The sequence below is a fragment of the Mytilus edulis genome, chromosome 12 (genome assembly GCF_963676685.1).
Source record: "Mytilus edulis chromosome 12, xbMytEdul2.2, whole genome shotgun sequence".
In the NCBI taxonomy this organism is placed as follows: Eukaryota; Metazoa; Mollusca; class Bivalvia; order Mytilida; family Mytilidae; genus Mytilus; species Mytilus edulis.
Window position 1 is genome coordinate 34,330,905 of NC_092355.1, and position 15,892 is coordinate 34,346,796.

Here is a 15,892-nt window from a genome sequence, read left to right on the forward strand (position 1 = left end):
GATATCTTGACCATACACTTATCTTTATATTACAGCCCTGACCACTGCGTTTTGATGTCTTGACCACACACATATCATTATATTACAGCCCTGACCATTGCATTTTGATGTCTTGACCATACACTTATCTTTATATTACAGCCCTGACCACTGTGTTTTGATGTCTTGACCACACACATGTCATTATATTACAGCCCTGACCATTGCATTTTGATATCTTGACCATACACTTATCTTTATATTACAGCCCTGACCACTGTGTTTTGATGTCTTGACCTTACACATATCATTATATTACAGCCCTGACCATTGCATTTTGATATCTTGACCATACACTTATCTTTATATTACAGCCCTGACCACTGTGTTTTAGTATTTGATGTTAAGAATGTGAGTGGACATCAGATAGAAGTACAGTACACTGTTGATCAAAATGTTATCTTAGAACAAGAAGAAATAAGAAGGTATGGTAACAAAACTAGAACCCAGTACAACATGTATTAAGTCACTTGAGAAACTGTCCTTATAGTATGTTAACATTTTATGACTGAATTCAAAAAGTTTGTGTAGTTTACTAAAACAAATGTTGAACTTTCCTTTAATTTGCACACATATGTTAGTATGTTAGATTAGTAGTTTTTGCAAAGAAATATTCAAAATTATAAATTTCTATTATTACCAATTTATGGCAGTTAAGCAATAACTAAAATAATTGCATTAATTTCTAAATTTACCTAATTTATTTATTATGTTTTTATTATGAATCGTAGATCAGAAATTCATTATTTTGTGTTTTCTGTTAAATTTAATTAAATTTCTGTCACCTGAACAAGTAATTTGGAGATGAAATATGGGATTGTTTGTAACAAATTTGCAGATATGACAAATGTATGAAATATGGGATTGATTGTAACAAATTTGCACGTATGAAATATGGGATTAATCATGACAAATTTCCAAAAATGAAATATGGGATTGATTGTGATAAATTTGCAGCTATGAAATATGGGGTTAATGTGACAAATTTCCAAATATGAAATGTTGGATTGATTGTAACAAATTTTCAGATATGAAATATGGGATTGATTGATACAAATTTCCAGACATGAACTATGGGATTGATAGTGACAAATTTCCAGTTAGGGCTATTCCAGAAAAAATGTATTGGGGGGTTGGAAGGCACATTGTATTAATAATACATAGGTGATGGGTAACAGAGCAACTTTTCACACTATAATGCACTATAATTCTCAATCACGATTGTCTAGGTGGCGGGTGCTGACAAAAACTGCCTTCCAACCCCCCCATACATTTTTTTCTGGTATAGCCCTTATGAAAAATGAGATTAATTGTGGCAAATTTGCACCTAAGAAATATGGGGTTGATCATGACAAATTTGCAGCTATGAAATATGGGATTGATTGTAACAAGTATAACATTTTTTCAATTCTATAATTACAGGGTATCTGTACAGGTAGAGAGGTGTATTTTTCCTCCAGAGCCAGAGCCATCAATAGACCTGAAGAACACTGTGATTAAACATATAGGACATTCCAATCATTATAGTCAATTCTTAGCTAGCTTTGTGGACATTCGATGGAATATTGTATCCTTTGTATTTTGGAGTTAAGAATGACGTGACTGTGACCCAGAGAAAAAGATTAGCAGGGGCCTCAGTAACCAATGCTACTGAAAATTGAGTTGGGCCCGTAAATCTTTAATGAAAATCTGCATAGTGCTTACATTAATTTTCATATGGTGGCAGGTTGGGCCCCTAGTCAGAAAATGGTAGTCTTATTCCCTCAGTCGTTCATTTTCACTGAGGGCTATTCCAGAAAAAAATGTATGGGGGGGTTGGAAGGCACTTTTTGTCTGCACCCGCCACCCAGACAATTGTAATTGAGACTTATAGTGCATTATAGTGTGAAAAGTTGCTCTGATACCCATCACCCATGTATTATTAATATAGTGTGCCTTCCAACCCCCCCCCCCCCCCCCCCCCCCCCCCTACATTTATTTCTGGAATAGCCCTGAAGTATTACACATTTGTGTTTAGGGGCCAGCTGAAGCACCCCTCAAGGTGTGAGATTGTCTTGCTGTGTTGTAAACCCATTGGTGGTCTTTGTCTGTTTTCTGGTCTTTGGTTGGGTTGTTGTCTCTTTGACACATTCCCCATGTCAATTCTCAATTTAGTTGGATAGATATGATGAAGTTGTGAGGGATAACATGATCACAGGTGAATCAAAAATCTAAATGTTCAACAATTTACCAAATTTATGAAAAATCTCTAAGATCGCCCATTAAACTCATACTTTGATATAGACAATTGAGATTCTTCAAATGATGGCTTGTATCGTGTCATGTCTTTTAGTGAGATGTTAGACCTTGATATGTACTTATAGATTATTGCTGATCATCTCAACGAGATTGATTTTCTCGCTTGAGCTGGTACAGCGAAAGTGAGAAAAGCAATCGAGTTGAGATGACCAATGATAATCTGTTTATCTCTATTTTACCTATGACGACTTTGTCAATTTCATGTCAATTTCATTAACAACGCCACATGGCCTCCTTAGTTTCTAGTGATAATTTTTCCATCTCAAGCGAGAAGCATGATATGAAAATTAACACAAAAAAAGATCAAAGGAAAAATGCACAAAATAGCGATAATTTGTATTATTTATATATATATATCAGAAAAGAAAAACTTATTTCCTTAACTTGTAAATAGCCATCAGAAACATGTTGTGGTAAAGCTAGTATTGAACACCTTAAATGGACTAAAGAACAGTTAGAGTTAATCTCAGTATCAAAGGTTTCCTGGGGTAAGATAGGATAAGGATGAGGGGTACATTACAATGGGGATATAATTACTGGGGATTTTATAGAAAGTCTATTCAAGGGGGAAGTATGGGAGGGATTGTACAACAAATTTTCATTTAGGTATGTGTTGAGGTAGATAGAATTTTGATATAACTGAAAATAAAAATATTTTGGTTAGTGGTGTAAAAAGAAAAGTGTTGTTCATCCTCTAATCCTGTTAGTTTTCCCCTGGAATAACCCTAAATGAAATTGCTGAATGTCCATTGGATATTTTTAAATTCTAAGTGATCAAATATGTCTGATATTTATAGTAACTATATATATGAATTCCTACCAAATATAGAGCTAAAAGTATGTGATATCAGAAAAGTCTGAAAAAAGCACCACAATATATGGGCAATTAAACGTTTCAGTTTTAATATTTGTAAGTCTTTAAAAAATTAAATGGTTGTCACCAAAAGTATTTGATGGAACAACTGACTCCACACCTCATTAGAAAACATTTAACAAAATACACAAGAAAAACAAAACATCAGTAAACAATAATTGGATTGATTTAGATAGCCATAACATTATATGTTATTCAGGTCTCAGACAGGGTATATACTGTGACATTCCCGTCTTAGAGTTTATATCCCCTGAGCTGAAGGCTAAGGGAATATAAGCCCTAAGCTGGAAATGTCACAGTATATACCCTATCTGAGACCTGAATTACACATATATTAGGGATTACCTCTGTCTCAATGTTTTTTCCAGTGCAGGTACGCTTATTTGTTAAACATAATAATGATTCATGATGCAGCATGTATATTCATTACATCATGTTTAATTTATTGTTATTTAATATTGAGTAATCCATTTAAATGCACCTTTTTTATCTTGACAATTTTTTTCCTTTAGGAATATGTTTCCAATAAATTTTTTAGATATCATATTTTGTGTTTGTATGTGTGTGTGGCTTTGTTTTTTACAACACATATATTGAAAAACCCAACCTGATATGTTCAGCATACGTGAAGGATTTTGTAATTTGCTGTAAAATAATTTTATCTTGTATGTAATAATTTATGATAACACTTTTAACATTAAATTTAAGTATTAAAGTGTACATTGCGTGATTTTGTATTGAAAATGTATTATTGACTGATCTACGTCATTATTTTCCCTCTGTGAGCCTCTGACATTCCTTAGTGTTCTGTATAGCTTTTGACTACGTCACATAGTAACCGGTGTTATGAAGACGTTTTTGAGGTACCAATTTGGGATAAAATCGTCCTATATACCCCGGCAGTTTTCTCAATATATACTGACATCTCTGTGTTGTTATCCAATCACAAACCTCAACACATTGGTAATCGATAATATAAGTTTATATTATTTTTTTTAGATATAAGAATAAATGATGAGTTTTATACAGATACGTGTAATCCTGAAGTATTGGTTGGTAGACTTCTGTTATTGGATGTTAATCTGACCTTGAAAGAAGGTAAGTGTCACATTACAAATGGGTTATGTATAATGTATACTGTGGATTCATTTATTTTCATGGGTTACAAATTTTTGTGGATTGCGGAAACCTTGCATTTTAAACAGATATATCATGTTAAGGAGGGGTATTTGCGAAAAATACCAGTCAAGAGAATGTTAAATTTCACGAGCCGTAAGGCAAGGAAAATTCATTCTGAAGACTGGTATTTTTCTCAAATACCCCTCAGAACATGCTTTATCTGTTTAATTACACCAAATGTTAACTTTCAAAAACACATTGATGATCGTGACGTTATAAGCGTCCAGTCGGATAGAGTATTTTTTGGCAAATACCACGGCAGAGAGGGTAAAAAAGACCTATCCTTTTTGCATATACTCAGGCGTCGTTAAAAAAAGAACGATATTCATTTGATAACAGTAAATTGGCTATCAACCAATCAAAACCCAGGATTCTTACATAAGGTGTAATTATCGTGGATATTTAATTTTGTGTGGTTTTGGCAAAGTCTGCACATATTTCTTTGGAAATTTGTAAATCGTTGAACATTTGAATTCGTGGTTCCCCTGTACACACGAAATCCACAAAAATTGATCTACAACAAATATAAATGAATCCACAGTATCATTGAAAAAAATTGTTTGATCAATTCAAAATCAATTTTATCAAGGTTAATTTTAACAATTGTTAGGTGCTGATCTGGAAGAGAATCTGAAGGGATATGTTGTAATAATTCTCGACATAAAATCTTTACAAGCTTGACAAAAACTTGAAAAGAAAAAAAACGAACAATTTCTGACACCTCTATCCAAGGGAAAGATTGTCCCTTGCATTTGTTAAAGTAGATTTCTATGCTAAGATGGCAATGAAGCTACATACTGCCTTTTAGTCGTAAATTTTTTTTGTACTTACAGTACAAAATTTGTGCTCTAAACACTAAATCCAGTATTACATTTGTTGATTTTATAAAGATATGAGTACACTGAAAATTGGATGTTAGGAACATAATGAACTATAGTGTCTATTGGTGGCCTTCACCTGTTGTCTGCTCTTTGGTCGGAAACATTCCCCATTTCCATTCTCAATTTTATAAAACCAAATGCATTTTAATGGTTTTTTTTGTGTTTGTCTTGTAACTATATCATTATGTAAAATGTTTTTTCTATGACAGTTGGTAGATTTCTAAGTTGATACTTACATTTTAATTTTAAAATTGAGAAAGGAAATGGTGAATATGTCAAAGCGACAACCACCCGACCATAGAGCAAACAACAGCCGAAGGCAACCAATGGGTCTTCAATGTAGCGAGAATTCCCGCACCCGTAGGTGTCCTTCAGCTGGCCCCTAAAATATGCATAATAGTACAGTGATAATGGACGTCATACTAAACTCCGAATTATACACAAGAAACTAAAATTTAAAATCATATTGTATATTTGAACATTGAAGATTTGCATTCATTTTATGTTAATACTATTTTGCACAGATATAGAGGCCAGTGAAGGTGAACTTGAAGTATCATGCTGTAGTAAAGTTAGTGGTGAGATAGACAGTATGTGTACTTTAATGGGAACAGACTCTCTTTTGGTGCCAAATGTGAGTACATTTATACATAAAACTCTGTAGTGGAAGATCCAGGGGTTAGAACACCCCTTTAGATTAGATTAGAATGGGAAGGATGCAAATATTAAATATGATTATTAGAACTTGTATTTTGAACTAGATACCTATAATGATTTTACTTTTATTAATTGTTACTTGGATGGAGAGTTGTCTCAGTGGCACTCATACCACATCTTTCTATATCTACATATATCTGTAATCAGATTTCAATGAAGTCGCTATAATATTTTTGCTGTTTTGTCCATTTCAAAAATGGCAACTATAAATGCACACAATAATTTCTTCCTGAACCTCTGTATATAGATATAGGAAGATGTGGGATGAGTGTCTATGCCTAAATCTTTGTTTGTATGACAACCTAAGTCTTACATGTGTAAACTGTTACAAATAAACATAAATAAATTAATACAATAAAATAAAATATACAGCACATGTCAACAAGACATCAACACATTAACATAAAAAAAGAAACAAGAATACAATATACATAAGCCATAAGAGTACATTTGTATTGTTGAAAAGTTGTGAATAAATTTGATTAAAACTACCTGTCTTCAAACAGTCATATGAACATGTGAAAAGGTTGAACAGCTTTCTTTAGTCTCCATGGCAAAATGTTTATGAAAACATTCATATAACTAAAATTGGTCTGGGAAAAGCACTAAACTCTATAATTTAAGGTGGTACCTAACACTACAGGGAGATAACTCTGTAAAGTCAGCTAAACGTTTTAATTACGTTGTGTTGTAAAAGGAATATTAAGCTTCTCAATGATCAAAATTGGTGGTTGTCAAATTGCTATAAAACCAGTGTAATATTTCTGACAAAACGGTTGGTTCAAAATTTTTTAAATTTTTATATTTTTGTTAAAGTGTCAAAGTAAATACTTTGACAAAATTTTATGAAAATTAAACGAGCCAAATTAATTTTAGTGAAAGTGTGGGGTACCACCTTAAACATAATACTTTACCTGAGCAATTGTGGTTATTTCTGAACTAATATTGTTTGTTAATGAAACAACCTACTCAAAGGACATTAGACAAAGAAACATTAGGATGATAAATGTGAAATATTTGAGAAAACAAACTTTTAAGGAAGCTGAATAAATGTGGAAGAGTAACAGAAAAGAATTAAAACTTTATGTACAGTCCTACAATATAGAAAACAAAATATGTACAGTTCTACATTATAGAAAACAAAATATGTACAGTCCTACAATATAGAAAACAAAATATGGGCAGTTCTACATAATAGAAAACAAAATGTGTTCAGTCCTACAATATAGAAAACAAAATATGTACAGTTCTACAATATAGAAAACAAAATATGTACAGTCCTACATTATAGAAAACAAAATATGTACAGTCCTACAATATAGAAAACAAAATATGTACAGTCCTACATTATAGAAAACAAAATATGGGCAGTTCTATATAATAGAAAAAAAAATATGTGCAGTCCTACATTATAGAAAACAAAATATGTACAGTCCTACATTATAGAAAACAAAATATGTGTAGTTCTACATAATAGAAAACAAAATATGTCTAGTTCTACATAATAGAAAACAAAATATGTGCAGTTCTACATAATAGAAAACAAAATATGTACAGTCCTACATTATAGAAAACAAAATATGTACAGTCCTACAATATAGAAAACAAAATATGTGTAGTTCTACATAATAGAAAACAAAATATGTACAGTTCTACATAATAGAAAACAAAATATGTGCAGTTCTACATAATAGAAAACAAAATATGTACAGTCCTACATTATAGAAAACAAAATATGTACAGTCCTACATTATAGAAAACAAAATATGTACAGTCCTACATTATAGAAAACAAAATATGTACAGTCCTACATTATAGAAAACAAAATATGTACATTCCTACATTATAGAAAACAAAATATGGGCAGTTCTATATAATAGAAAACAAAATATGTGCAGTCCTACATTATAGAAAACAAAATATGTACAGTCCTACATTATAGAAAACAAAATATGTGTAGTTCTACATAATAGAAAACAAAATATGTGTAGTTCTACATAATAGAAAACAAAATATGTGCAGTTCTACATAATAGAAAACAAAATATGTACAGTCCTACATTATAGAAAACAAAATATGTACAGTCCTACAATATAGAAAACAAAATATGTGTAGTTCTACATAATAGAAAACAAAATATGTACAGTTCTACATAATAGAAAACAAAATATGTGCAGTTCTACATAATAGAAAACAAAATATGTACAGTCCTACATTATAGAAAACAAAATATGTACAGTCCTACATTATAGAAAACAAAATATGTACAGTCCTACATTATAGAAAACAAAATATGTACAGTCCTACATTATAGAAAACAAAATATGTACATTCCTACATTATAGAAAACAAAATATGTACAGTCCTACAATATAGAAAACAAAATATGTGCAGTTCTACATAATGGAAAACAAAATGTGTACAGTCCTACATTATAGAAAACAAAATACGTGCAGTTCTACATAATGGAAAACAAAATATGTACAGTCCTACATTATAGAAAACAAAATGTGTACAGTCCTACATTATAGAAAACAAAATGTGTACAGTCCTACATTATAGAAAACAAAATATGTACAGTTTTACATTATAGAAAACAAAATATGTGCAGTTCTACATAATGGAAAACAAAATGTGTACAGTCCTACATTATAGAAAACAAAATATGTGCAGTTCTACATAATGGAAAACAAAATGTGTACAGTCCTACAATATAGAAAACAAAATATGTGTAGTTCTACATAATAGAAAACAAAATGTGTACAGTCCTACATTATAGAAAACAAAATATGTACAGTCCTACAATATAGAAAACAAAATATGTGCAGTTATACATAATGGAAAACAAAATGTGTACAGTCCTACATTATAGAAAACAAAATATGTACAGTCCTACAATATAGAAAACAAAATATGTACAGTCCTACATTATAGAAAACAAAATATGTACAGTCCTACATTATAGAAAACAAAATATGTACAGTCCAACATTATAGAAAACAAAATGTGTACAGTCCTACATTATAGAAAACAAAATATGTACAGTCCTACATTATAGAAAACAAAATATGTACAGTCCTACAATATAGAAAACAAAATATGTACAGTCCTACATTATAGAAAACAAAATGTGTACAGTCCTACATTATAGAAAAAAAAATATGTACAGTCCTACATTATAGAAAACAAAATGTGTACAGTCCTACATTATAGAAAACAAAATGTGTACAGTCCTACATTATAGAAAACAAAATATGTACAGTTCTACATTATAGAAAACAAAATATGTGCAGTTCTACATAATGGAAAACAAAATGTGTACAGTCCTACAATATAGAAAACAAAATATGTGCAGTTCTACATAATGGAAAACAAAATGTGTACAGTCCTACATTATAGAAAACAAAATATGTACAGTCCTACATTATAGAAAACAAAATATGTACAGTCCTACATTATAGAAAACAAAATGTGTACAATCCTACATTATAGAAAAAAAAAATATGTACAGTTCTACATTATAGAAAACAAAATATGTACAGTCCTACATTATAGAAAAAAAAATATGTACAGTCCTACATTATAGAAAACAAAATATGTACAGTCCTACATTATAGAAAACAAAATGTGTACAGTCCTACATTATAGAAAACAAAATGTGTACAGTCCTACATTATAGAAAACAAAATATGTACAGTCCTACATTATAGAAAAAAAATATGTACAGTCCTACATTATAGAAAACAAAATATGTGCAGTTCTACATCATAGAAAACAAAATGTGTACAGTCCTACATTATAGAAAACAAAATATGTGCAGTTCTACATCATAGAAAACAAAATGTGTACAGTCCTACATTATAGAAAACAAAATATGTACAGTCCTACATTATAGAAAACAAAATTGTACAGTCCTACATCATAGAAAACAAAATGTGTACAGTCCTACATTATAGAAAACAAAATGTGTACAGTCCTACATTATAGAAAACAAAATGTGTACAGTCCTACATTATAGAAAACAAAATGTGTACAGTCCTACATTATAGAAAACAAAATGTGTACAGTCCTACAATATAGAAAACAAAATATGTACAGTCCTACAATATAGAAAACAAAATATGTACAGTCCTACAATATAGAAAACAAAATATGTACAGTCCTACATTATAGAAAACAAAATGTGTACAGTCCTACATTATAGAAAACAAAATATGTACAGTCCTACATTATAGAAAACAAAATATGTACAGTTCTACATTATAGAAAACAAAATGTGTACAGTCCTACATTATAGAAAAAAAATATGTACAGTCCTACATTATAGAAAAAAAATATGTACAGTCCTACATTATAGAAAACAAAATATGTACAGTCCTACATTATAGAAAACAAAATATGTGTGCTGTTAAACCAAAATTTATAATTATTTTCAGGTTGATGTTTCTAGTGCTGTGAAGTTTTCAACATCATTCCTATTTCATGTTAGTGGACATTATACATTGAATGTTAAATTCACCGTAAGACGAACTAACACTAAAAGTATAGTGTTCAAATGTTATAAGATTCTGTTGATTGTTGACGAAGAGGACCGATAGAATAAATTAACTAATTATTGACCATAAAAATTGTTAACGAAGTGATTTGTGCTCTTTTCAGCTGAATTGGTTTCTTCTAGGAGTGATTTATAAGACCAAGTGTCGTCAAGTTTCAATGATTCATTCAAAAGTAATTTCTGGACTCAAGGGAATGTTTATGAAGTTATATGTGCTCTTTTCAGCTGAAATCGTCTCTGCCGGGTGTAAATTATAAAACCAAGTGTCGTCAAGTTTCAATAATCCACTCAAAAGTAATTTCTGGACTAAAGGGAATTTTAATGAATTTCTGTGTTTTCTTTTCAGCTGAATTCATCTCTTCCAGGTGTGAATTATAAAACCAAGTGTCGTCAAGTTTCAATGATCCGCTCAAAAGTAATTTCTTGACTAGTGAAGTTTTATGTGCTCTTTTCAACTGAATTCTTCTCTTCCAGGTGTGATTTTTAAAACCAAGTGTCGTCAAATTTCAATGAACCAGTTTAAAGATAACATTTGGGAAAAACCAGGTTAGGGAAATACCCGTCATACAAGTTTACAGGGTGACCCATTGATACCATCACATGTTTATTCACTTCAAGTTAGTTGAGAAATTGTCCAAGTTAACCATTTAAAACTCAACTATTTTATTTTATTCAAGTTTTTAATGTGACATCATTTAGAGCTTTACAACTACTTAAATAACCAGATAAATTATACATAGAAAATTAGATTTTCTTGCATGTTTGAATTTGCTACACACAATATTGCTTTCTAAAGATCAGATTCATAGAAAATTAAACTTTTATACTGCATTTATTGTGAACTATGGACATTGATTCATTTATTTAATGCAGGTATTTATCCAAGGCTGATTTATTTTTTAACTCATTAACACAATTAAAATATTGAGTTCAGTATCAACAGGTGATTTTTAAATACTGTAAATTCCAAAATTATTGCGATGTTTTTATATTTGAAAAAATGTGACAGGGTTCGAATCACAATAATTTAAACTTGCATTTCGAAATTTCTTATATGAATTAAACAAGATTCTTCTCAAAATCGCGTTTAGTTTAAAATGACAGAATTGCAATAAAAAATGCACACAATAATTTCTGAATTGACAGTATTATGATTTCTACACAACAGATCTTGCCATTTAGTTTCACTTGCTGCATGTGCTGTTGAAACAAATCATAATTAATTTATTTAATATTTTATAAAAGATTTTTGCTGTGTATTCTTTTGAAATGTTTATCGTTTTAATAGTTAATAATTAAGCAGTGTATACTGGAAATTTTACAGGGTTTGTTTAATGAATCTTGATATATATATTATAAATAAATTTTCTACAATTAACTGGCAAATGTTTCAATATGGCGTCATTTGAGTTTTAATTGTTTCTATTGGCTGTCATTTTCAAGGGTTTAAATGGTTGAACTTTTTATTTGACTGAGCAAATTGCTACATGGGGTCCAAGAAAGTCTGATAAAAATCCTCAACATAGTGAGGAAAGGGAAGTAGCTCTTGCTTAAATTGTGTCAATAGACAACTTTCAAGTTCGATGCATTTCCTTCAAAAACTCTGGTTTAGGAGCGTTGTCACTTCCATTCAAATGTTGAGCAAGTGGTTGAAAAACTATAATGCTATATTGCATGAATTATTCGGCAAATTAAATTCTCATAATTGACAATCAGCACTGCTGTCATTAGGGAATTGTAATTTTAAAGTACTTACAAAACAAATAAGATTTCTAGTTTATCCTGCACAATGATGATCACTAAAACGCTTGATTAACGTAAATAGTGCAGGGATACAGGCGACCCCCTCTATCTGGTAAATGACGTCATAAAGGCGCGCATAATAGACAAGTTTTTTCCAGTGACAGATGAACTCGAAAGATGCGTATTGAAACCCTTCTATATAAATTATAATATATTGAGGATTCTCCTTTAGTTATTTGAAATGAATGGAGGAAATTAAAAATTGTAAAAAAAGGCATTAACTGAAAGGAAAACATTGCTTGTTTATGGTCAAATTTAGTTGAATCGTCTCAATTCAGATATTTTTTTCTGTTTAAAATAAGTTGTTGACTCTACAGTGACAGAGTTTCAAATGTATTATACTAGAGAATTTTTTAATATTATAGCAGTTTTATATTTTTTACATGAAAATATCTTTAGTTAGGTCACATATAATATGGGTTATTAATTGTGAAATTGGTACTGCATTCAATTTAGTTTGCTTGTAATTTATTTTTGATATGCATTACTTCTTGTTTTGTTGTGTTAACTTTTGTTAAAAAAAAATATGTTAATCAATAAACCCCATGCAAATTGAATGACACTTTTCAAAATTGATAAAAACCCTATTTTCTTTTGAATTGAAAGGCATTAACTTGTATAAACATTGACAAACAATGTATTTGTATAAAACTTGGTCAGTAGTATTCATGTCATTTTCTGACTTTGCAATTTTATAGTGCTTTTCTTAAATGTTAAGTTTTATCAAGTTAAACATTACATCAAGGTTGTGAAATACAGTAAAAACATACAGGTATTTGTAAATATATATAAGTGAGACCAAACTGACCTACTATACTGCGGATTCATTTATTTTCGTGGGTATCAATTTTCGTAGATTGCTGAAAACTTGGCATTCATGGATATTTGAATTTCGTATTTTTCCCAATCTCTGTATACAAAGCCTATTGAAAATATGATATTTGTTAAACATTTGAATTCGTGGTTCACCAGTACCCATGAAACCAAGGAAAATTGGTTTCGAACGAATAACAATGAATCCTCAGTAGTAATGTAAAAAAAAATTATACCCCACCATGGGGCATTATGTTTCCGGTCTGTGTCCTTTTGTTCTTCCATTCATCTGTCTGTCCTGCTTCAGGTTAAAGATTTTTGTCAATGTAATTTTTGAAGTCCAATCAACTTTTGACAAGAATTCAGTTATAAAATACTGTAAATTTAGAAATTAATGTGAATTTTTATTGTCAATCGCTGTTGAAAACGACATCTTATAAATCATGTAAATGAGATCTCAAAAATATTTTGTGAAGGAAAAACACTGCTGAAATTATGAATACAAGTTTTTATTATTGCAAAGCTGAAACTGACCAACTTTGCCTTTAAAAAACAACATTGTAATGATTTTCTTTATTAACAGTATAGTGTTGATTTCCAAACTCAAGTCAGTGTTTGGATGAACTTGAAGCTACATATGTATACCCCATATTTAAAGATTTGTTAAATTTTAATTAGCTCAAATGTATTATACACCTTTAGTGCTATTCCATTACAATAACGTCAAGGGTAGGAAGGGACTTTCAAAATATCCCTTCAACCAAGAACCAATTTTTAGATAATTTTGCATAATTGTAATAGACCTCTACTGAAAAAAGCCGCATGACCCACATTTAATATTTTGAACTTCCCTTCCTATCCTCCCACATACATTTTAATGGAATAGCCCTTATCAAATATACTGCTAAAAATATCTTGTACAGTATAGTGAACAATGGGATGATGCAATATCGAGATTGATTTGTGTTAATCAGATTTAAATATAGATTCTGCGTCCACAAGGATCTTACAACACACTAGTCTACTTTCTGTTCAGGGGATCTTCACAAAACTTGCCAATAAACAAGAATTGGTCATAAGTTATACTGAAAAAGATATAAAAAGAAAAGTACTGAATTCCAATGAAAATTTAAAACGGAATATTTATAATCAAGTGGCAATATCAAAAGCTCAAATGAATGGAAAACTTTCATTTTCCTTACTTGTTAAAGGCATTTTCTTATGTAGAAAATGATGGATCTTATGTAGAAAATGATGGATTGAACCTGGTTTTATAGCTAGCTAAACATCTCACTTTTATGACAGTTGAATAAAAATTCCATTATTTTGACAACAATGTGAACAAAACATAGACCAAATAGGCATAAATGTTCACGACTTAAACATTTTTCAAGTAAGACTTTTTGTGAAATAAGAGTGGCAGGTTATTATAACATCAGCCAATGCTTTCAAAATTTTGAAGATGTATCATCACAACAATACCATGGAATCCCAAAAAATAACGTTAAAACAGAAAGTAGAACCCAGTGTTGTCAGATCCTCAAAGTGTGGACACAAGATCTGTGTTTTAATCAGATTGGATTTGTGTAAAATTATGTATTGATCTTTGTTATAAATTGTTTTCTTTATTAAAGCATAGTTTTATTTTTGTTTTGTTTATTCAGTAGTAATGTTTTCAGTGTTAAAACCGAAATGTGTTTTCCCTGCAACTTGTGGCAGAAAGCGAAACATTTGGATCTATGGTGGTCCAGCAGAGGCAGCTTTAACTACTTAAAAGGTTTGATATTTCAGAAGTTAGAAAAACTGGATGCTTCATCATGTTCATACTGTGTATATAGATGACTTATATTGTTAAGTTTATGGCTGGGATAAATCTTGTTTTTTGCCCTCAACCACATTTTTCATGGTACTATTAAGGTAGTTCGCTTCTCAGTTTCAAAGTAATTAACTTTTTAAAACACTAGTTAATATTGATAGGGGATTAATAAAGGAATCAACAGAGCAAAAAAAATATATAGGTCACTGTGCTTGTTTTCAAGATATTAGCCATTGAAATTTTGGCAGGAAAATATTCTCTCTTGACTTTTCATAGCTTTAGTATTGACAAGGTGAAGTTCTCAAAAAGACTTTTACAGATGGCTTATTATTATACATGTTAAAGATTTACAAAAAGAAAAATGGGGGTCACCGGGCAAATTTTTGCAAGGCATTCAAATGGATAAAACCGGAGGATTCCGAAAATCTGACAAAAAATCCAAAACATGACAAGCCAGCTTCCTTAATACTTCAAAAAGTGCTGTTGTATTGTTATTCTTACTAGGAGTAATTGGACAACTGTATTAGGTATGATCTGCATACCTTGTGAAGCCCTCATGTCTGTTATACAATTTTACTTGACCTCAACCTTATTTCATGGATCAGTGAACAAGGTTAAGATGGTATGGTCATATATCAGATACTATCAGCAATATATTTACTATATTTAGTGTATATAATGAAGTAATGTGTACATGTCCAACTGGCAGGTGTCATATGACCTTGACCTCATTTTCATGGTTGATTGGATAGTATTTAGCTTTGGTTTTGTGTATTTCCCAGATATATTAAGCAATAGGTCAATTATATTTACTGTATTGAACATTTTGTAGGGTGTACAGGATTCATATGACCATGACCTTATTTTCGTGGTTCATTGGACAATGTTTAGCTTTGGTTTGTGTATTTTCCAGATAT

General features: G+C 30.6%; 1 protein-coding gene across 6 annotated transcripts in view; it reads left to right on the forward strand.

The window, feature by feature from the left end:
- Nucleotides 1-15,892, forward strand: part of LOC139498343 (trafficking protein particle complex subunit 9-like) — a 302,312-nt gene that overhangs the window by 40,808 nt on the left and 245,612 nt on the right. For 2 of the 6 annotated variants that reach the window (XR_011657900.1, XR_011657899.1), the window contains exons 19-25: nucleotides 354-464; nucleotides 1,462-1,606; nucleotides 2,732-2,825; nucleotides 4,211-4,309; nucleotides 5,796-5,905; nucleotides 10,425-10,748; nucleotides 10,975-14,807. Coding sequence is in view for 2 of the 6 variants with exons in the window: in XM_071286721.1 (XP_071142822.1) it covers nucleotides 354-464; nucleotides 1,462-1,606; nucleotides 2,732-2,825; nucleotides 4,211-4,309; nucleotides 5,796-5,905; nucleotides 10,425-10,586 (721 nt within the window). In the remaining 4 variants the exon portion in view is untranslated. Of the gene's footprint in view, nucleotides 1-353; nucleotides 465-1,461; nucleotides 1,607-2,731; nucleotides 2,826-4,210; nucleotides 4,310-5,795; nucleotides 5,906-10,424; nucleotides 14,808-15,892 lie in introns of those variants that run through there. The other 4 variants (XM_071286721.1, XM_071286720.1, XR_011657898.1 and 1 more) reach the window with 3 other exon arrangements.